The 22,083-nt window shown below is 42.4% G+C and overlaps 1 protein-coding gene across 1 annotated transcript in view; it reads left to right on the top strand.

The window, feature by feature from the left end:
- Window positions 1-2,701: 2,701 nt before the first annotated feature.
- Window positions 2,702-22,083, top strand: part of LOC130478365 (prosaposin-like) — a 31,745-nt gene continuing 12,363 nt past the window's right edge. The window contains exons 1-7 of the mRNA XM_056850512.1: window positions 2,702-2,744; window positions 15,132-15,265; window positions 16,430-16,504; window positions 17,583-17,708; window positions 18,091-18,285; window positions 18,575-18,718; window positions 20,756-20,812. Coding sequence (XP_056706490.1) covers window positions 2,702-2,744; window positions 15,132-15,265; window positions 16,430-16,504; window positions 17,583-17,708; window positions 18,091-18,285; window positions 18,575-18,718; window positions 20,756-20,812 — 774 coding nt within the window. The remainder of the gene's footprint in view (window positions 2,745-15,131; window positions 15,266-16,429; window positions 16,505-17,582; window positions 17,709-18,090; window positions 18,286-18,574; window positions 18,719-20,755; window positions 20,813-22,083) is intronic.

The following is a 22,083-nucleotide window of genomic DNA, read 5'->3' as shown; positions in this document are numbered from 1 at the left end:
AGTTTGCAATGTGCCATGACCTGGATAGCCCGGACTAGTCTTATCCTGTCACATCTCGGCCGCTAGGCAGGGTTGGCCCTGGCTAGTATTTGGATGGGAGACCTCCAAGGAATGCCAGGGTCATGATGCAGAGGCAGGCATTGGAAAACCACCTCTGAACAACTCTGGCCTTGAAAACCTTGCAGGGTCACCATAGGTCAGCTGTGACTTGATGGCACTTTCCACCACCAGTTTGCATTGTACATAATACTCAGGTTGCAATCCTAAGTGTGCTTAGTGGGGGGTAAGTGTCACCGAGCTCCACGGGACTTATTTCTGACCATACAAGTTTAAGACTGTCTTCTCAGTTGCTTTGAATGAGCAGGCTAGGATTGGGCTGCGTAGCTACAAACTCATGCATCTCCCTGCACTAAAGTCCTACACTAAAGTCTTTACAAACAAATGATGCTCAAGATGACATGTGTGTGTGTGTTAAGTGCCGTCAACTCATGGCGACCCTATGAATCAATGCCCTCTAAAGTGTCCTATCCCTAACAGCCTTGCTCAGATCTTGCAAACTGAGGGCGGTGGCTTCCTTTATTGAGTCAATCCATCTCTCCTCTTTTCCTGCTGCCTTCAACTTTTCCTAGCATGATTGCCTTCTCCAGTGACGCTTGTCTTCTCATAATATGTCCAAAGTATGACAGCCCCAGTTTAGCCATTTTAGCTTCTAGGGTTAGTTCAGGCTTGATTTGAATTAAAACCCACGGATTTATTTGGCAGTCCAGGGTATCCGTCACACTCTCCTCCAACACCACATTTCAAAGGAGTCTACTTTCTTCCTGTCAGCTTTCTTCACTGTCCAGCTCTCACACCCATACATAGTAATAGGGAATATGATGGCATGAATTAACCTGATCTTGGTGGCCAGTGACACATCCTTACACTTAGAACCTTTTCTAGCTCCTTCATGGCTGCCCTTCCCAGTCCCCAATCTCCTTCTGATTCGCTAAGATGACATACACTCTTACTATTAATTGTAGACTGTACATCGCCCTGAACATCATTTCTTTGGAAACACTTCCGAGTTTGGCCAAATGTCACTTGAAGTTGGGCGTGGTTCGCAGCCTTTAAACTACAGCTTAAACTGTGCTTTAGCACTGAGGGGTTCCTAGATTCTCTGAAGCATGACCCTTTTAAATCCTCATGACAAAAAATCTTAGATGAGAAACTGGCGTTGCTGGGCTTCTCGCAGGATATGTTATCAGATCTTGGGAAAACTGGAGCTTTTGCCAAAATTAAAAAGCGTATTAAAGAGCTCGATTATAACAGCACTACTTTTCGTGCTCGTCGCGTCTGTTCATCCCAGTTCTTCGGAATACCCCCTCCACGTGGTCTGCCTGCCTATACATATTATCTGACAACTCCTCGTCTCTGTAGAGCTTTTTGCTTGGCTAGATTGAATGCTAACCCTTCTATGGTAATGCAGGGCAGAATTCTGAATATACCATACTCAGACAGGATCTGCCCTTGCTCTTCTGGCTCTATTGACACATTAGCCCATGCCGCTTTTACGAGGAACTTCAATCGCACTATATTTCCCCCCTTTTAATATACAAATCCAATGCCTCTGTGACTGACATAATGCCTTTTTTACTAAGCGACGGGACCCCAAGGCTACATTGTCAGTGGCAAGATTTGTTTCAGTCCTTATATCCCTCCAACACTAGATATATGCTGCTCAAGATCAATTGATCAAGGAGCTTCTAAGGGATAAAAGGAAAGGAAACACTTCTGAAGAATTTGAAAAAGGAAACCTTATTCGTTCATAATTCACAGTGGGTAGCCGTGTTTGTCTGCAGTAGTAGAAAAGGGTTGGAAATGGAATGTTTTAGTATTAATATCACATCAAATCTCATTTACATTTCTGTATGAAATCATCTTGTAATAATAGAGAATCATTTAATCTTCATCTTCTTTGGTTCTTGTAGGTTATCCGGGTTGTGTAACCGTGGTCTTGGTATTTTCTTTCCTGCTCGGGGGTCGCATAACTAGATTCAGATTCAGATCTGAAGAAGTGAGCTGCGGCTCATGAAAGCTCATACCCTACCAGAAAATATTTTTAATTCACAGAAAATATTTTTGTTAGTCTTTAAGGTGCTACTGGACTCGTGCCCTTTTCTACTAAGGTGCTACTTTAAGGTGCTACTGGACTCGTGCCCTTTTCTACTAAGGTGCTACTTTAAGGTGCTACTGGACTCTTGCCCTTTTCTACTTATTCGTTCAGCACAGTAGAAACAAGACCTTAGATCTGTACCAAAAAAAAAACAACCCACTTTGAGCAATAGGTTCGGGCTGCAGGCTTTCTCCCAAACCCATCTCCATCAATCACAAACTGTTCTCCCCGACCCCCTTTCGCAAGATGAATCAGCGTCAGCCGACCCAGCCAGGAATAGGGCGTGTCGGCGGAAGCGGCACGCATGCGCGAAGAAAGACAGGCTGCGGGGGAGGGAGGGAGGGAGAAGGTCTTAACTTCGGCGCTTGCGCAACAGCAACGGTTTTTGGGGGGAAGGGGCGGGGCGGCCGCGCTCCTCCGCCGGCCCCGCCACTGCGCACGCGCACAAGCGCGTGTTTGTCTGTGGGGCTTGTTATATAGGCGGGCGGGTCAGCTGACGTTCCCGCATTGCAGACGGCGCAGCCAGAGAGAGAGAGAAGCAGGGTCATGGCGCGGTTCGCTTGCTTCCTCCTCGGCTGTTTGGCTGCAGGTGAGGCGGGTCGCTCCTTCCCACCGTGCCCGCAGGCCTAGGCTGCGGTTTGGGTTCCTGCGCAGGAGGCTCCCGGATGTTTCGGCGGGGAGACGGAGCGGGAGAGGCCCTCAGTGGCCTGGGGGGGGGAGGGAGAGCGGGGGAGGTTCGGCGGCGGTTCGGCGGCCCTCCCCCTCCCCGGCGCGTGGAAGGTTCTCGTTCAACTGCCGTGAGGGAGACTTGGCCTAAACCACTTACGCATATGGGGGGGGGGAGTTTTGCCTCGGGTTTGCTGCTCTGTGGACGTACAGTTTCCCCATCTGAATTCTCAAAACTCAAAAGACTGGATTAAAAAAAAAAGATGATTTATACGTTGGGTGTTGTAAATTGATTATTTGGTGGTGTGTTATGTATCATTGTTATGGTTAAATTGATTATTTGGTGTTGTATTATGTATTATGGTTATGGTTAAATTGATTATTTGGTGTTGTATTATGTGTTATGGTTAAATTGATTATTTGGTGTTGTATTATGTATTATTGTTATGGTTAAGCTCAAGACCTTTGGTCGAAGGAGCTAGTAAATAAATGGAAATGGATTAAAAAAAAGATGCTGGAACTGACCGAGATGGCAAAGCTTACAGCATTGATAAATCAGAGTGATAATAAGCAATTTTTGGGGGGAATGGGAGGTATGGAGAATGTACTGTGAAAATTATTTTTTAACGGGACCCTTTAAAGGATACTCTGTGATCTAATCCCTTATTCGTCTAAATTTTTAAAATAGGTATTGTTTTAATAATGTTTGATACGATAAGAGCAGGTTAATTAAAATAACATTGGGATTAGTTCCGTTAGCAAAAGTCTACACAATTTAATGTTAGATGGGAGAGGGGGGAAGTCATTTGATTGGTAAATTAGAAATATTGCTGGGTAAATTAGAAATATTGTTTTTCTTTCTATTATTACTATTATATTTTTTTCTGTTGATATATTAAATGGAAAAATAATAAAAAAAATTATTTTTTAAAAAAGAGAATTCTCAAAACTCTGCATAGGGGCTTATTTTGGAGTTTTGAGAATTCGGATGGGGAAACTGTGCGTCCAGAGAGCGGCAAATCCGAGGCAAAACTCCCCATGCATAAGTGGCCCTAGTCTCTCCCCCCCCCCCCTGCGCATCTCAAAAGGGGTGGCGGTGGGGGAAAACGCAAGTCATTCCCGTGTGAGCTCCGGCGGCGGCCTTGGCAGCATCTTTATTTACTAGCCACGGGGTGTAGCCAGGCTGCCCCCCCGCCTCCCCTTTTTGCTTCCTGCTTCTTAAGAAGTAGAAAAGGGCAAGAGTCCAGTAGCACCTTAAAGACTAACAAAAATATTAAAGACTAAAAAAAATATAAAAGCTCGTACCCTACCACAAAATATTTTTGTTAGTCTTTAAGGTGCTACTGGACTCTTGCCCTTTTCTACTACTGCAGACAGACGTAACACGGCTACCCACTGTGAATTTGCTTCTTAAGAGAAGGGGATTTGACGCCATTGGTGGTCTGGTCGGAAAGCGTGTCCACAGTTTCTAATCCGTTTGCAGATTTCGATCCTTATTTTGCTGTGTTAGAATGAGGTCCAGGTGTCTGTCTCCCTCTTTTTTTTTTTAAACAGGCCTTAGACAGGGGCACGAAGACGATGGCCATCTTTCTACCTTGCTCATTCTAGCATTTCGTGTTCAGTGGCGTGCAGTCTTTTTGCCTGGGAATCATGGTTTCAGCTAAATCTGCTGTCATTGGCTGCCCTCTGTGAATCTGAGGTTCTTTGTTTTAACGCACCCTTTGAATTTGGCAGATGTACAGAATCACAGGACTGGAGGGTATCTAATGAGCCGTTAATTTCAGCTCTCCTGCTAATAGATATACAAACTTTGACCTCTCTTCCTTGCCATGTAGTACAAATAAGTGTTTAGTCAGTGCATCAAAGTGTGTGCATGAAAGGCTTTCTCTGAATGGTGGTGCCTACTGGTGTCTCCAGTACTACTGGGAAGTAGATGCAAAAGACATTTAAGTGAAGTGTCACTGCAGAGCAGTAGCATTGTCTGGCACCTATACCCTTTTATTGCAACCAGATTTGCTTAAGCTACTAGCTCACAACTGTTTTTGTTACTGTATCTGTTCCTGTATTCTTGCACTGCCAATTTCTGGGGGATGTAAGGAACTCTGTTCTAGTTTGCAAAATCTTTCCTGTTGGGATGCAATTCTACACTTCAGATGCAACCATTTCTTTATACAGTAGTTTTATACTGTTTCTGTCCTCCCTGAGACACTTATGGCTAGTTGGAAGGACTGGAATAATCATTTCACTAAAAAGCGAATGTCATATTTTCTTTAAGCTGTGTGGTGAACTCAGGCCCAAGTAGGAACGTAATAACTAGCAATTTGGGATGTTAGTAGGTTGTGCAAATGTCTGTAGAATAAACAACAATGACTTGAAAATATTGTCGAAGGCTTGACTTGCTTCTGAATTCTTCTGGCTTAAATATCCAGATGCTTTTGTATTAATTAAACTGCCTTAGGAATCCAGGCATTTGTTAATATCCTACAGATGAGTTTTCAACTTGCAGAATTACCGTCTCTATGCTGAAAGCATGAATGGGGAAAGTATCTGAAAAGTCTTGTCATAGCATAGCCTTTGGAGATTCTCTAGTATTTATGGCCGCATTGTAATAGTAACATCCAATTTCTTATGACAAAGTCATTACAGCCCTTTATTAAGCCAATGTTGAAAGTTCTGGTTCAGAGTAAAGTGACCTTTTTTTAGGCCCAAGTGCTGAGAAAAATTAATGGTCTGCCTGTTAAGATGGCAGCATGTTGGCAGACAAAACAACAACAATGGGAAGAGATTAGGGTTGTGCTTGGAGCACGCCAGGTGCCAGCAGTGCCACCGTCTCTGGGACTCACTTTGGAGTAGCTGTGCAAATCTGGGAGATCACAAACTTGGGATGTTCCAATACCACCTTTTGCACTGCTTGCCCCAGAAGTTGTGTGAGTGCTTCAGTTTCTTGGGTACAGATATGGCCCTGAGTGCCAAGCAAAATGGGCTGGTGTAGTGCCTTTGGCATGTGTGCTGGAGGTTGTCTATGCCTGTTTCAGAAAGCAGAATTTTTAATTATAGCATATGCTCTGGATCTTGCTTATTTGGGGAATGCTAGCATCTCAGTTGAGCAGAATTTAGGTTAACAATAAGTTCATTTATGCATGGGTTCTTTTACTCATGTTTGCCCCCAGTCTGTCTGGTCTGTCTCAGCTGTTCCTTGGAATTATGCATGAGTTGTCCAACCATTATTGATGACCTTTCTGCCAGCCCTCACAAATCCTGAGACTTCCCGTTCCTCTGTTAACCCGATTCTTCCCTCTCTCCTGAGCTCATCCTGGGTGAAATCCCCATGCTTTAAGGCAAAGTGCGGGACAAGCAAGCTGGGTTTCTCTCACAGCCAGTTACAAAGCAGTGTGTAAAGAGGCAGGAATTCAAATACTTCCTGCTTCCTCAGAGCTCTTTCTGATCCGAAGAAAGGCTTTTTAAAACCAAGGCTTGGATTTCTCTCCCCCCCCCCCCTTTCAGATTGCTCAGTTTTTTGTTCTTAAAATGCTTTTTTATGCAGCCATTGGGTTTGTGTGTGGGGGATTTTCTGTCACTGTAAGATCTACAAAGTAAGCCAATTACAAAGCAGCATTTAAAGGGATGGGGACTTGATTTGAGCTTGGAGACTGCTGGTGCATAGATTCCCAACAGGAAAGTGTGAGTCCAGCGAGCAATGAACCTCAGGTAAAACGTCCATGCATAAACAACCAATAACTTTCTGCCCTGCAGCAACTTGTTAATAAATACTAGGCACTGAAGGTTTGCATTGTACCAAATGTTAAAGATGCAAAACTTGTACATTTGTAAGATATGAGAAGAGAGAAAGATCAAGGATGCGTAAAGCTAGTTACATATGTTATGAAAGGCCCTCCAAAAAACGTCCTGGTCTGAAAAATTGTCTTGTGTGTCAGCCTGTTAGGAAAACAAAGTGTTGGTGGGGTTGGTTCAGAAGGAAGTTTGTGATCGTTTGGGGGACAATAGGCAGGATGGATTTTTGTTGTAGTCATCTGCCAGTGGCCCTTTGAGAGGGACTGTTGTCCAGTTTCTTATGTGCAGTGACTGGCTGTTTTGGCAACTGCCTACAGCACAACTATGTCTTAACACAGGTCTTTATTAATATTCTTTGTCTCTAGAAGCCACCCCAAACAATTTAGGATCCAATTTTTTTTCTGCTTGTTGCTACCATAAAACCTAATCGTAAGCACTGTTCTGTGTAACTTTATCAAAGCTATGACAAAAGGTGTTGTAGTATCTAACCAAATACAAGGTTAGCCATGATTGTCAAGACCTCAACAAATCTAATCTGTAACTGGTAGCCAAACATATTCCAAATTTCTCATAATTTTATTCCTGCTTAAAAAGAATCAATTTAATTGAATATTGGAGCCAGTACTGAAAGCTCCTGGTTAAGGAATGAATTTCTCTGCTGCCTTCAAATCGTGTAAAGATAAGTTTACATATAAGCAGGCACTGATAAGAACTGGCTTAAAAAATAGGCTCAGATCCATATGGATTTTGGTTAACTGAGATGCTGCTTTTCAGGGACTCTGGTAAGCTTGTGAGTAATAGCAAAGGCCCACTCTCTTGTGAATCACTATATAGTGTATGTTCTATTATAAAAGATGTGTCTGAAATCCATTTTCTTCCTCACGAGAGTCCTTTGCTATGAAGGTTCTGGGTTGACTCCAAAGGTTATGTGGAATCACCCAAGTAAGGACTGTAGATGCAGGTAGTTCTAGAGCAGAAGCAGTAACATTTGATAGTATAGAAATACAAGGAAGGGACCAGTAAGTACTTGAGGGGGCATCTCATTTTCTGTGTATTTTGTCCCCGTTATAGTCTCTTTCCCTTCCATGGCAGTCTCCTTATGTGTGTTAAGTGCCGTCAAGTCGCTTCCGACTCACGGCAACCCTATGAATGAAAGTCCTCCAAAATGTCCTATCTTTGACAGCCTTGCTCAGATCTTGCAAAGTCTCCTTATACTCTCCCCCTTTCCTGCTTCTTTCATTTCTTCCTACTTACTGTACCTTTTATCTGCTTCCCTATCTTCGGCTTCCCCTCCTTCCCTCCCCATAGCTGTCTGTCCTTGGGAAAAGCTAAGCTAAGTTGTATGGTGGCCTCCAGCACTGAGGCAAGCTGTGCGTCTAGTGAGTCCCCAGTGGTCACTGTTGCACTTGTCCTGAGTGAATCTTCCATCGGGGGCATGATCGGGGAGAAGGACAGAACAGGGCTGTTCTGGCCTTCAGGTCATAGAAGAGGTCAACCCATGCTTCCCCTCCAATGCCTTTCCTTTACAGAAATCAAGGCTTAGCAATATTGCTGTGGCTGCCTACCAAGCTCCGAAATGGCAATTGAGAACTTAGTGGATATTCTTGTCTTAAAGCTACAGGCATTGGCAGAGAGCCAGTGCACTGGAATGGTTAGTGTCAGACTGTGATCTGGGAGATCCTGGTTTGAATTCCCACTGTGCCATGGAAGCTTGTTAGGTGATCTTGGGCCAGTCACTCTTATCAACCTGCTCTAAGAGGAGTTGTGAGGATAAAATTGAGGAGAGGAAAGTGATGTAAATTGCTTTGAGTCCCCATTGAGGAGAATGGTGGAGTATAAATGAATTGTTTCTGTTATTTTGGGTTTTCAATCCCCTATATAGGATTTTTCTGCAAATTTTGGGACTCCTGTTATCTGTCCCTAGCTCTGTTTTGTGGCTCTCTTCATGCACACGCTGCAGCCTGGGTTGGAATGAGGTAAATGCTATGGAAGATTGTTTTATCCAGGCTCTGTGTTGGGTGAAGATAACCCAGGCTGAGTTACAAGTAGACCATTCTGAAACTATGAAGCATTCTCTGGTGCTTCATAATTTGCACCTAGAGACAGAAAATGGAGGGGGGGGGTTGACACCACATTCTGTCTTGTTTATATCCTGTGTGAGAAGAGAGATGGCTGACTCAAGTCATGTGACTCTGACCTGCAAAAGCTGTAATGCATCATACTGACTTGGGATGGTTATTTTAATATATTCCATTCTGTAAGATATGTGTTCAAATAAGACACATTTAGTAATAAAGCAAATGTAAGGCACAAAGGTGTATTTGCTCTTTATTTCCGGGGACCATTTTTGTGTTGATGGTATGTGTGCCTTTTTTCAGAGGTGGTTTGCCATTGCCTTCGTAAGCATCGTGACCCTGGTATTCCTTACTAGATCAGGCTAGCCTGGGCTATCCAGGTTAGGGTGTGTGTGCCTTCACTGCAGTAAATTTGACTTCTACAAGATACGTCTGGCTTTCTACTCTTTGAGGCTCTGCCAAATCATCCAACTGTTGTGGATTAAGTAAATATTTTATCAAGAAGATGGCTGACAGTTTATATATATACATATTTAAATACCTAGCTTTCAGTTATGTTTTAATGTATATGATTTTGCACCTGCAGAAACCATAAGCAAAGTTATTTGGCTTCTGTTAAAAGCTGCACCCTAAATTCTTACTATACATAACAAGCTCCATTTGGTCTCCCTGAACTTGGCAGAGGCAAAACTTGTCAAGCTGAGTGAGATGTGTCAGGTGTATTTGTAATTGCTGTCTTTGTTTATTTATCTTTTATATTTGTTTTTCCCCTTTTTAAAATAATTTTAAAAAGATATACATAAAGAAAAGACAAAAATGTAATGATAGATGTACACATTAGTTTTTATAAATTGGTTCCAAATATCTAAAAATAAGTCCATGTGCAACTGCCCTCTATATGCCATGCATTCAGATATTGATAGAATTCTAAGATCCTCAATCCATTGATTTACCAGTGGTGGGCTTTTATCTTTATCTTTGTAATATGAGTCTTTTAGCTGTAGTAAGAGCATGGAGGGTCCATTTTCATTGACCATTGGTTAACCTCCAAGAGACAGGCAAATAGTTTAAAAGTACGTAGACATCCTCAAAAATCAGTGAACAGTCTAGTTCAAAATTGATATTAGTAATAACTTCTCAGAAACACCAAATAACTAAACATGCCCAATGCATATGTTTAAGGGACGCGACTGGTGAATTACTATGCCATCAATTAGACAACTCAATCCTTTGCTAAAAATGCTAAGGAATCGCTGTGGTGTCCAGTATATCTTAAACATATTTTTTTTGCTGAATATGTCTCAATTTAAGATCCATGGAGAGAGAAGATAATCAATTGATCCCTCTATCAATCCAAGCCTTCTGTAAAAAGATTTCTTCCCAATGTTTAGATCTGGATTGGCCCATAATGTATGTTTAGCATGTGAAAATGGATCAGATTGATATTATCATGCCATTATACACCATTGTTCTCTAGTTGCAGAAATTGCAAGAGGAATTCAATCTACTCTAGCTTAAGTAGAGCCTAATGACTGTTTAATGTTTTACTATGTTTTAGTTATTTGTGACAGCCAACGGCCATATACAATAAATTTTCTTGGTCTTCGAGCCTAATGCATTCCACTTAGAGAGGGGCACCAGACAAGAGGTCTCCAAAAGAGCCTAAAATGGATAATCCAACTGCAAGGAGTGATCACAATAATTAGTACAAATTAACAAGTATGCCTGATGATAAAACTAAGATCAAGGAAACCAAATCCTTCTTCTTTAAAAGGAAAGTTCATCCTCTTTAAAGAAATCCAAGGTGGTGAGGAACCCCACATGAATTTCCAAAACAATGTATTAATATTATGAATATATCTACAAGGTGTATAGAAAGGAAAGCATGATCATGTACATAATATTCCAAGATAAGTAATGACATCGGAGCACCACAGGCAAATACCATCCATGATTTTTTCTCCCAGTGGTGTCAGCTCAGATTTTGCTGGATTAATTAGTCTCCAAACTTATTAATCGTATCCATTAAAGGAGGAATGGAAGGCTGAGGTTCTGAAATAAATAATAAAAGGTCATCTGCATAAAGAATAGTTTTAAATTCCAAAGAGTTATGTATAAAGCCATGTATATTGTTATTTTATAAGAAGAGAAAGAGGGCAACCCTGTCTAGTACCTCTCTCAAGAGAGAATGGTATGGAAAATATTCCGTTAGTCAGCACCCTGGATCTGGGAGATGGAGAGAGAATTGTAATCCACTTCAGAAACTAGTGAGGAAAACCGAATTTAGTCAATGTAGCAAAGATAAATTTCAGTATTTTTTGTCAAAAGCCTTTTCAGCATAAAGTGAAAGAATAGCAACTTGGATCAGATCTCCTACCATTTAAAGCAATCAAATTAGTGACCATCCTGATGTCATCAGAGCCTTGCCTACCTCATATAAATCCTACCTGATCTACATATACCAAAGTCGTAACAACCTTTTGGAGTCTGTTAGCAAGAATAGCAGTTAATATCTTAGCATCCACATTCATCGAAGAAATAGGCTGAAAATTTGCACACTGAGTGTGGTCTTTGCAGGGTTGAGGAATGACTGTGATATAGGTGTCATGTAATGGCAGTGAGCCAGACTCAAATGTCATTATGCAATTGATAAAGTTTTGGAATTAAGAAATCTGCAAAGGTTTTATACCCTTCTATAGGCAACCCATCTGGTCCTGGAGATGTGTGTGAGACCTTAGTTAAAAAGTGGTGCATATCAAGGGTCTCAATAAATACCAGGAGCACCCTGCGTGATTGTTTCCACGCACAGGCATAAATCTGTACATGGTTTGCATTTAGATTACTGGCATCTAATCTGCTTTATCATTTCCCATTCTGTAAAGCACCTCTAAGCAGCCATTTAGCCTGACATTCCTTTCATATACTGATTATTATAGCATTCCACCTACCCCCCCATATGTTTCTTTTTATTTTTAAAAGAGCCATAGGTTGCAGACGCTTGGGCTATCTAAGCCCTGGCTCAATGCAGGAAATCCAGCATTAGAGCATTGGACTTCTAGTGAGAGAAGAGGTTCCCCGCTCAGTAATTGGCTGTATTGTTTGAATTGCTTTTGCCATTAGAAAACTTATAATGTTCAATAGAGAAGTATCTTCCTATAAATGACATCCATTTGGTTTAGTTCAGCCCCACCTACTTCGCAAGGTGCTTGTTGTGGGGAGAGGAAGGGATCGTGATTTTATCCTGCTTTGAGACTCCTTAAGGTAGAGTAAAGCAGGGTATTAAAAACCAACTCTTCCTCTGCTGTATGAAGTGGCAAACAACAACTTTTTGCTACCTTCCATGTGACAGCCCTTCAGGTATTTGAAGTGAGGATCGTGTCTTCACCTCATTTCTTCTCCGGACTTAGCATGCCTAGTTCCTTCAGCTGTTCTTCGTAGGGCTTGTTTTCCAGATCCCCAGCCATCTTTGTTGCCCTTTTCTGAACCCCATTCCAATTCATCTCTGTTCTTAGCTTCAGGAGTGTTTAGGTCCCATGTGTCTTTATCCATACTAGCATCCTAATCCAACTGTAAATTGCCTGAGTACCTATTTTAACTGGTCAAAGGTTTGAAGCAGAAGGGATTGAAGTCTGTGGCCTACCTTTTGTTGTGAATTATGGAGCATTTGATTTGCAAGTACTTCCACTTGTTTGCTTGTTAGACTTACTTCATTGGTCAGGTGGCAAGCTTAATTTACAGAGGTTACTGTACCTAAAATCCCAGAACTCCTGGCTTACCTGCATTTTACTTTTTCTGGGGTATGAAGCAGCTTTTCAGAAGCAGAGAGATTGCAAAGACAGTCTTTCAGTACAATGAAACAGATTATTCCAGCCTCTGCGTTAGTGTCTTGACTCTCCAAGTTAGAATTTCATCTTTGCATGCAATCAAGATTGGGTTTGATTTTGCCTATAAAAGTTCATCCAGATGTGAAGGCTCAGGGGAAAAAAGGATAAATTAGGAAAAACAGTTCTTATTTTTTTTCTGGTGGAAAAATTTGTGATTTTTTTGTAGCTCTTAAAATTCCTATAAAGTATGTGTTTTTAAATGTTGGAGTGAGTGAAATGTTCTACAGGGTGCAGCAGTTTGAAGCTCTCTTGCTTTAGTACTGGGTGTGTTTTCAATCTTTCTTATAGAAAACAGAGGCATTTATATGTTTATTCCATAAATATGCTGGTGAGTAAAATTTTATGTGCTAAGATATAAACAATTCATATTATTAACTAAGTTATAAACGATGCATACTATATTAAAGCAGCAAAATGGGTTTATATAGATAGGAAAGTAAGCATTGCATGTATTTCAGATTTCCCACACTGTATTTTCCCAGAACAATATTTTTTCTCCTCATGGCTTCAGAATATCTAGAATTTTTACACATGTAGGCCTAGCTGTAAAAGGTAAGGGAAGAGATCCAGGTTTTCTGTGTCCACAGCTTGAGTGTTCAGAAAATCTATCACAACTTCCTTTTGCTTTGAGATTCAGAAAATTTGAAAGATTTGAAGCAGTCTTCAGCCTATGGGTGCTTGTAGCTATGACAAAAATTTCTGTTTTAAGGATCAAGTTGAGAAACGCGGTTTGGTTATTGAAAAGCTGGAGATGTGCTTACTGCTCTCTTGTGAAGACTTGAAGCCTCCTCCCAAGTTTAAAGCTGCATTTGCCTACTGCACAGGGCCACATTGTGGGGATGGGAGCACTAAGATGGAATGGGCAATGAACATAAATGCTCAGATAAAGGGCTGGATGGTTGTTGAGGTATGGTTGGTTGAGGGCTATTTATTCTTAATCTTGCCCTTCCTTCCAGGAGATAGGGGTTTTTACAACAACCCTGTGAGGTAGGAGGGCTGAGTGTGACTGACCCCATGCTAACCAGCAAGGCTTGGGGCAGGATTTGGATTTGAACGCATTTAATTCAGTGTTCTTTCTGCTTTTCTCCTCCACTGAGTGTTCAAGGTGGCTAATGTAATAAGAATTTACAAAAATGCCACTTAAATGAAAATATACAACATCTAGGAATTCTAATCCTGTCTGCAAGTGGCTAGTTCTGCAGCTGTTGTATTTGGCATGAGCATCCTAGTGAACTATAGGATATGGTATGAGGTAATGTTCTGAATTCTGATAAATTGAAGTACTTTTCTAGCATCAGATATTAAGATTATTGCTAGTTTAGTAATTCAGTCACGGTACCTGTGGTAGCACCACTAACTACTCCCTCTAGAGCACTGGTTCCCAACCAGGGATCCATGGACCCCCAGGGGTCCGCGAGAACTAAATTAAGGTCCGCGAAACAAAGTTATAAACCCCTAATAAATTAATATTTTCAATTAAAAGTTCTCTATTATAAAAATATATATATTCAAATATAATTCTAAGTTTAATGTTTAACTAACAGTTATGATTAAAGTTTATTTTCAAATTCCCGGAATTTTTATTTTGAACCTTGGGGTCCCTGCACCGAACAAAAAAGTCCTAGTGGTCCCTGGTCAAAAAAAGGTTGGGAACCACTGCTCTAGAGTCACAGAAGATCTGCAGCAGTATGAACTGGCTGAAACTAGTAACTTGAAACATTGCTTTGACAGCTTCCCATATCATTCTGAGTATTTAATAAACATTGTTCTCCCAAACATAGAGGTTTTCCAAATTCAGATCTTAGAGGTGGTGAGAAACATGCTTTTTAAAAACTTCTTTGTTTGTTGTGCCTTCCTTCTTCTTAGCAGTACAAGAATACAATTTCAGAGGGTAGCTTTGCTAGTATGCAGTAGAACAGCTAGACCCGGGTCTGGTTGCACCACAGAGGCCAACGAGATTTCTGGGGCATGAGCTTTCGCTCCCTTTGTCAGTAGGCATGGGGCTTTCTGATAAAGGGAGCTTTGACTCTTAAAACCTTAGACCCCGAAAATCCTGTTGGTCTCCATGACGGCTACTAGACTTGAACCTAGTTCTAGAGAACAATTATTGACCTATAAAAGTCTGATATAAACCAGCTCCTTTTCTCTAACCTTTCCTTGGTTTCATTGATTCTTGGATTGGTCGCACTGCCTTTGGGCAAAACAAAATCCAGTAACTGTCCCTAGTTTGGTTGCTGCCATAGTGATGTTTGGTTGCTGCCGTAGTGATGTCTTGGTAACAAGCCACAGTTTAACCATCTTTATTTGAGTGCAGCAGCTATTCTTGCCAAATGGCAAACCAAGGTAGATAAAAATCAACAATTTTTTAAAATAAAAAAAATGGATTTTAAAAAATGTTTTTAAAGGGGAAAATCGATCTAAAGATAGTTTAAATAGTTTTCTATTTAAGATGCATTATAGTCCAAATGTTATTCATCATGAATTAAGGATGAGTTTTAAATTATATAGCACAAGACTGTTTCAAATGAGTAATCTGAGCATTTTTAAAAATTCCCACAGCTTTGGCAAATCCCGTCGTATTTCAGAAAGATTGCGCACGAGGCCCTGAAGTATGGTGTGAGAACTTAAAAACAGCATCACATTGTAATGCTGTTAAGCACTGCCAGCAGAATGTCTGGAGCAAGCCTACAGTGGTAAGTGAAGCTGGCAAATGTTGAAAGAGCATATTCAGAACCGTAGCTCATGCAGTCACATGTTGTTCGCATGGAAGGTGAAGAGCTACTGCGACTTGGCCTTTTTACACATGTACGCTAAGCTTGGTGAGTGACTTGAGGAATAAGTACCCAGAGGATTCTGGAAAGCAAGAGCTGGTAGTTGCTAGATAAAGCAGTCCTGTGTGAAAATGAAAGTACATGTCTCTATTGTTTAGCAGTCATAACTTGTCACAACATAAATAATACATACAAGACTGATTTCAGGGGCCCACTACGTTGTTGAACCTTTGGGCACTTTTGGAATTCTGAGAGGAAGTCGTGAGAATAGCCACAAAATGGCTGCCACTGGGACAGGGCCAATCAGAAAAGCTGCTGCTACTAGGCAAGGGTGAAGCGTAAATGTTGGAAGGTTCCAAGCCATTTGCCGTTCCTTGGTGGAAGCAGTGGCTTATAATTGAATATTCCTGGCAGACAGGCAGTGCCTCCCGGGCTTTCCTGAAACCTGTCCTGCACCAAGGAGGAAAGCTTGATCAACTTCTTGCTTTGGGGAAGGTATGGTTTTCATTCCACCAAAAGAAAGAAAGTTTGCTCCCTGTACAGACAGGTGGAGGAGAGGCTTGCAGGCCCAGAGCCGTAAGAAAAATCCATTTATGGACAAGCCAGAGTCATGTGGATGTGACACGATGACTTCAGCACTTCACTAGTTGGTCCTCTGGTTGGAAGCAACACAAGGGGCAGCAAAAGTATGGCCTAAAGTCAACTTGTCTTGCTTTTTAGTTCCTGTTATACTCTTCCTTGCTAGTGAGCAAAAATGTGCAGTCCCCTAAGACCTGCTCCATCTTTCACTTTCAGCCTTGTAAGCTAAACAGTCTTTTAAAAAACAAACTCAGTTGACCAGTCCTCTGTGTACTTATGGTTCTGCCTTTCTACACTGTTTAAAATACAAACAAACCCTGGAACACTGCTTTTGCTCTCCTGTACAAGGGAACATATATCCTGCTGCGGTTAATTATTGTACCTTTTTTTCTTGAAGAGCAGGGAAAAACAAAATTGGCTGAAATCATAATGAAGAGAACACTATAGAGGTGGTGATGTTTACATATCCTCTCTATTGTGCTAAAATGGTGGGTTTTCTTTCTTCAGGAAACCATACCTTGTGAATTGTGCAAAGAAGTTGTAACCGTGGTTGGGAAATTCTTAAAGAATAATGACTCAGAGGTAATAATGGTCTTTTTTTTCTTGAAGTGCACCTTGTTTATTTTGATAAAGAGAAACTACAGTACAACAAAACCTAGAGTTTTACTACATACTAACACATGCTCTTTGAAGCAGAATTTACTGACAATATGTGTAGCATCTCCCTGACCTGGATATGCCAGATTTGCCTAATTTCATCAGCTGTCAGAAGCTAAATCAGGTCGACCCTGGCAAGTATTTGGATGGTAGACCTCCAAAGAATACCAGGGGCATGGCGCAGAGGCAAGTAATGGCAGATCACCTCAGAATGTCTCTTGCCTTGAAAACCCCACCAGAGGTCGCCATAAGTCAGATGTAACTTTATGGTAAAAAACAAACATGCCCCCTCCCCCCTCTCTTCGCCCCCCCCCCCACTGTGCAACTGGGTCTGGTCCAGGGCCAGCACTATGCAAGTAGGCCATAGTTTCCCTGGTAAGAGGCAGGTGGGAAGTGAAAGCTGAAGATGGGGGCAGGTAAAGGTAGGTCAGCAGGTGGGTAGGAAGGAGAGAAGGAAGCAGGAAAAGGAGAGAGACTGAAGTGGTGGAAGGGGAAATGAGATGCCCCCTGCACGTCCATGTGGATCCCTGGCTTGTGATATCCTAACTTTGAAGTACCCTGAGTTTTGGGGTGGATGGTTTAAGACCACAAATCTTACCCTATAGTGCCTCTTAGCTTAAGCTTCCTATTGTATAATAGATATGTGAGAATGTAAAGATGGGTGACCATCAAAAAGGCATTATCTTCCATATCTGTTGATAGGTGAAGACTGGCTCTTTCTGGGGCTATTATACAAATCACACCACACCAAAGGGCACTATAGGGTATTATTATTATTATCATTATTATCCTGCCCTATCCCAGCGTTGGTCCTCACTAAACTTTCTGAAGTTAAAACAGCTTGGGTGAAACCCCACTTCTGGTATACTTACTTGATGGGTGTCTATCAGTTGTCAGTGAAGATTTCTTTCTGAGTATGAAAGGTAGGCCAGTTTGTTCTGGAAGAGTTTGTACTAATTTGTTCTGGAAGAGTTTGTACTAATATGCATATCTTATGTCATAGGAAGAAATCAGTGATTACATGAGTAAGGTCTGTGAGTTTCTTCCTGACCAAGGCCTAGTATCTGAATGTAAGGAGATGGTGGATTCGTACCTGCCGAACATTCTGGACATGATTAAGGGGGAGCTTGTAAGTAGACTACAAAAAACTGAAGCCATTCTGCTTTGAGGAAAAAAATTAGACACGCATAGCATTCATATTTTTGCTTGGCTGGACTGTTTTGCCCTGACCTGGATAGCCCAGACTAGCATAATCTCGTCTGATCTCAGAAGCTAAGCAGGGTCAAGCCAGTATTTGGATGGGAGACCTCCAAGGAATACCAGGGCCGTGAGGCGGAGGCAGGCAATGGCAAATCACCATTGTCTCTTGCCTTGAAAACCCCACCAGGGGTCGCCAGAAGTCAGCTGTGACTAGGCTCAGTTCCTGGGGAGTACTTGGCTGGCTTTTTCTGCATTGGCATAGAAAGTAGGTAAAGACAGAGGAAATTATAATGCCGTCTTTCATTTTTCAGGATAAGCCGGGAGTCGTGTGCAGTGCGCTCACGTTGTGCCAGTCTCTTCAGAAGCACCTGGCATCAGTGAAACTGCAGAAGCAGCTTCAGTCAAACAAGATTCCTGAACTAGACTTCTCTGAACTGGCATCTCCCTTCATAGCTAATGTGCCGCTTCTTCTGTATCCCCAGGACAAGCCCAAAGAAGAGCCTCGGGTGAGAATGTAATGTCTGATCTTGATACCAGGTTATATGCCAGTAGCAATTTCATGAGAATGAACCCAAGCAAATTCTATGCTGGAGCAAAAAAAAAAGGGAATAGAAATTTATATAAAATATACCCAGAGTTCCGACATTGCATAGGATGAGTTAGTGCCACGAAACACAATTTTTCTAGTCAGAGTGTTTGATCTCGAACATTTGAATATGCAATATAAAGCTTTGCTCAAAGCAGGCACTGCGGTGGTTCTGTGTTAAGATTCAGTGGGTTTGCTTCTTGTTACAGGGAAATGGGAATGTATGTAAAGACTGTGTTCAGCTGATAACTGATGTTCAGGAAGCGGTGAAGAGCAATTCAACCTTTGTGCACCTGCTGATTCAGCATGCGCTAGACGAATGTGAACACTTGGAGCCTTCCATGGTTGATCAGGTAATGGACTGGTGACAGACAGATTCAATTGATGTGTCAGTGTGGAAAGTGGGACAGTAACAGATAGCTTGCTCTGTGGAAGGCCGAGGATAGTTTTACTGTTCCACCACTTAGACTAAGTTGTCTTTCTAAGGTCCTTGTGAAGATGGAACATCTCTGGCACAAGTCACACAACAAATAAGCTACAGCTGCCCTAGTTTGTAGCCAAGAGCAGGCTATTGCTTGCAGCTTGGATAAAACAAGGCAGGTTGTGTTATCTCTAAGCTTGAAGGGGAAGCATGTGAGCCTGAGGGTCCCCCAGCTGATTCATCTAATGGCGAACCGCAGCACTGAATCTCATGCCCCTCTTTTGATGGTGACTAAGCTGTCCCGCTTTGCCCCACGAAAAGCCTTATATTTCACAACTGGCATTTCGGAACTACCAGATTTACTTTTGAAGTTGTACAGAGACACACATAATCGTGAGTCAGGTAACTGTGGGTAACAGTGAGGCCAGTGGAACCATGTCATGCATCATGCCCCCCCCCCACACACCCTTGGAACTTACTGCTGCATCCCTGTTCTCAGACACACCAAAAGTTTCCCAGAGGAACAAGTGAGAACACCCAACACCTCAGGTAAAGGCAGTGTTATCACCCCCCAAACATACCCATAGTGCCTAAGGAACCTGATGCTCCCCATCTCCAGAGTGAGTCTTAGGCCAGAGTCTGGAGGAACCATTGGCCAGGAGCCAGGCCCTCCCTCCACCCCAGCAGTGCAGGCGAAGCTGGGTCTTGAAAGGGATAAAGCTGAGCTGCCCCCTTCCCTCCCAGGGTAGGTCCTTTGGCCTGTGGGAAACAGGGTGTGTGTCAGCTAGGGAAGGGGGCTGGTGCGTCAAGGCATGGGAGTACCAAAGGCAAGACTGCCCTGCCTGTTCGACAGATGAGCAGCATAAGGTTGCGCTCTGAGCTGGAGCTGCTGCTGGCCGGTGGGGAGAGCGTTAGCCTGTGGTTATGTAGCCAGCTCCTCCTAAGGGAGAGCTCTACCTGCTTGTCCTGTGGCCAGCGTGGAGTTGGCCAGTCTGGCTGGGAGAGCTGGCAGCAAGGTATTGGTGTCTCTGAGCCTAGCTACCCGTTTTCCAGGTCATTTTGGAGATGGAGAGGCTCCAGGAGATGGGTTTCGCTTGCTCTGTACACAGGGAGCCAGGCTGAAGCTCAGCTGCCTTCAGCAGAGGCTTGTGGTAACTGGCTACAGAGCTCTTTTCTAAGGCAGCTGAGAATGGCCTGGCCTCTTCCATACCTCCTCCTGGTGTGCTGATCTTCTCAGTCACCAGGCTGCTGATGGCTTGCTGAGTCAAGTCAAGTAGCCTTTATTGGCATAAGATAAAGTGTATAAAAGAAAATACATAAAATCCATACCGTACAAGAAACTCCATAGTTTTTACAGTAAAATCAATTTAAGGTGCATTAGACTCGCTGAGTCTCACCTTGCTTAGGACAGGTGAAGATGCCAGTTAAAGATGAGCTGGGTGGCTCTTCGACCCTTAGAAGGCAGCCCTTCCCTGGATGGTTCTTTGTTTTTGCTCTGGCTAGAGGGGTGTTGGTAGTACAGCACAAGCCTGTGCCAGATAAAAAAATCTAGACAAGTGGGGGGGGGGCATACTTGACCCCAAGCACTGAAATTGGGTAATCTGCAGCCTGAACCTTTTCGTGACGGGAGCCTAAGCCTGTTTAAATTCAAGGACAGTCAATCCTGCCTGGGACTGAACTGTTGAAGAAGAATTTAGTACAGAAGGCTGCACTCATGCCACTTCACAAAGCAACAGGTTTTGGGGAACCCTCGACTACTCTGTCCGCTGATGGACAGTGTTCTGAACTCTGCCCCAACAGATAGGTGGACTGTATTAGAGCCAGGTGCTATTGTGGGGCAGACCCCCTAGCTCTGGTCAAGGTCTCTTGTGGACCACCTAACTGCTTGAGTTACCTTGTGCTTGATATTTGCTGTTGCCTGTGGAAATATTTACCAATTATCATATCTTCCTTTTTCCTCCTCCAATAGTGCAAAGATTACATCTCCCAGTATTCAGACCTGGCTATTCAGTTATTTGTGCAGATGGTAAGATGAATATTGCACACATTTTTAATGACTATACCTTGTGTTTTGAAGAGCTGTCTCGGTTAATTAAACTACACGAATGTTGGTACTGTCAGAACTAATATGGGTGACATAATATAGAATTAATATCATTAATTTGAATAATAATTACTCCAGGGGCTAAAATTCTAAACCTTCTGTAGAAGAATCACTTTTTGATACAATACTTCCCCCCTCTCAGATGACTTATTATATAGCCACTTAAATAAAAGACACTCTCACCAGTTGAGAGGCTGTCTCTAGGTATATGGAAGCAAGAATAGACTTCAAAATATGAAGGAAGAAATTGAATAGCATTGAGGTGTTTGGGTTCTCCTATTTTTGTGAGTGTTCTGAGATTCTGTCTGGATTGGCTAAGTGTTCAGTTCATTCTTATTAATGAATGCCTGGTGAGCATGGTCTCTAGTAAGACTTCCTTTCTGCTGTGAAATCTCCTGTGCACCATTTGGTGTGATTGGTTTGTTTCCCATTTCTAACTATTGTCTTCCTTTTTCTCCATTCTGTCAACAGCAGGAACAGGTATGTGAGAGCCTGCTTGTAGAACCTTGCTCTTTTTAACCTGAAAAACTAGTTTAATTTCTGGCTAACATAGGTGTGTGTGTATGTGCGTACGTTTGTGTGTGGTTTGGCAGAGTTCGGCTTTGACAGATACAAGGAATTGAGGGGGGACTGCAAAGATGAACTTTCATTTAAGAGCCTGCTGAAATTTTGCTCTGAGGCTGTTCTGCAGTTTGGAATTAAAAGTTAAGCCTGTAAGGCTACTTAAAAATATCAGCACTCTAAAGTGCCCCAGAAAGGCGGTGAACTTAAAACTCCATGGATAACACTTAGTGAGCAGAGCTTTTTGCACCCACATGATGTAATTTGAGACTATAAAAATGGACTACAATTTCCTGAAGGCCTTGCGTCTGTCATGGTTGTTGCATGTGTTTAGTATTGCTGTAGTTTTACATTAGAGTGCTGGTGGCAGTGCATGAAGCAACGTGGGAGGGGAAAGCAGTTATTGCCTCTGGCATGCCCTTTGCTTTTGCATGAGAAAGTTATTAGCAGGCTGCTTAAAACACTGGAGCTACATACCTCATATGAAGCATGATGCTATGGAAAGCAAAATGCATGCTACGTTTTGACCTCTGACTGTAGCAGGAGAATGGGAAAGCCTGCTTTGAAAAGTGCCTTCAGGGCTAGGCTAGAAGGGAAGCATTTAGAGATTGTTGCTCCTTTCACAAAGGACT

The sequence above is a fragment of the Euleptes europaea genome, chromosome 5, assembly GCF_029931775.1.
Source record: "Euleptes europaea isolate rEulEur1 chromosome 5, rEulEur1.hap1, whole genome shotgun sequence".
Taxonomy (NCBI): Eukaryota; Metazoa; Chordata; class Lepidosauria; order Squamata; family Sphaerodactylidae; genus Euleptes; species Euleptes europaea.
This window is presented reverse-complemented; position numbering and strand designations above follow the sequence as displayed.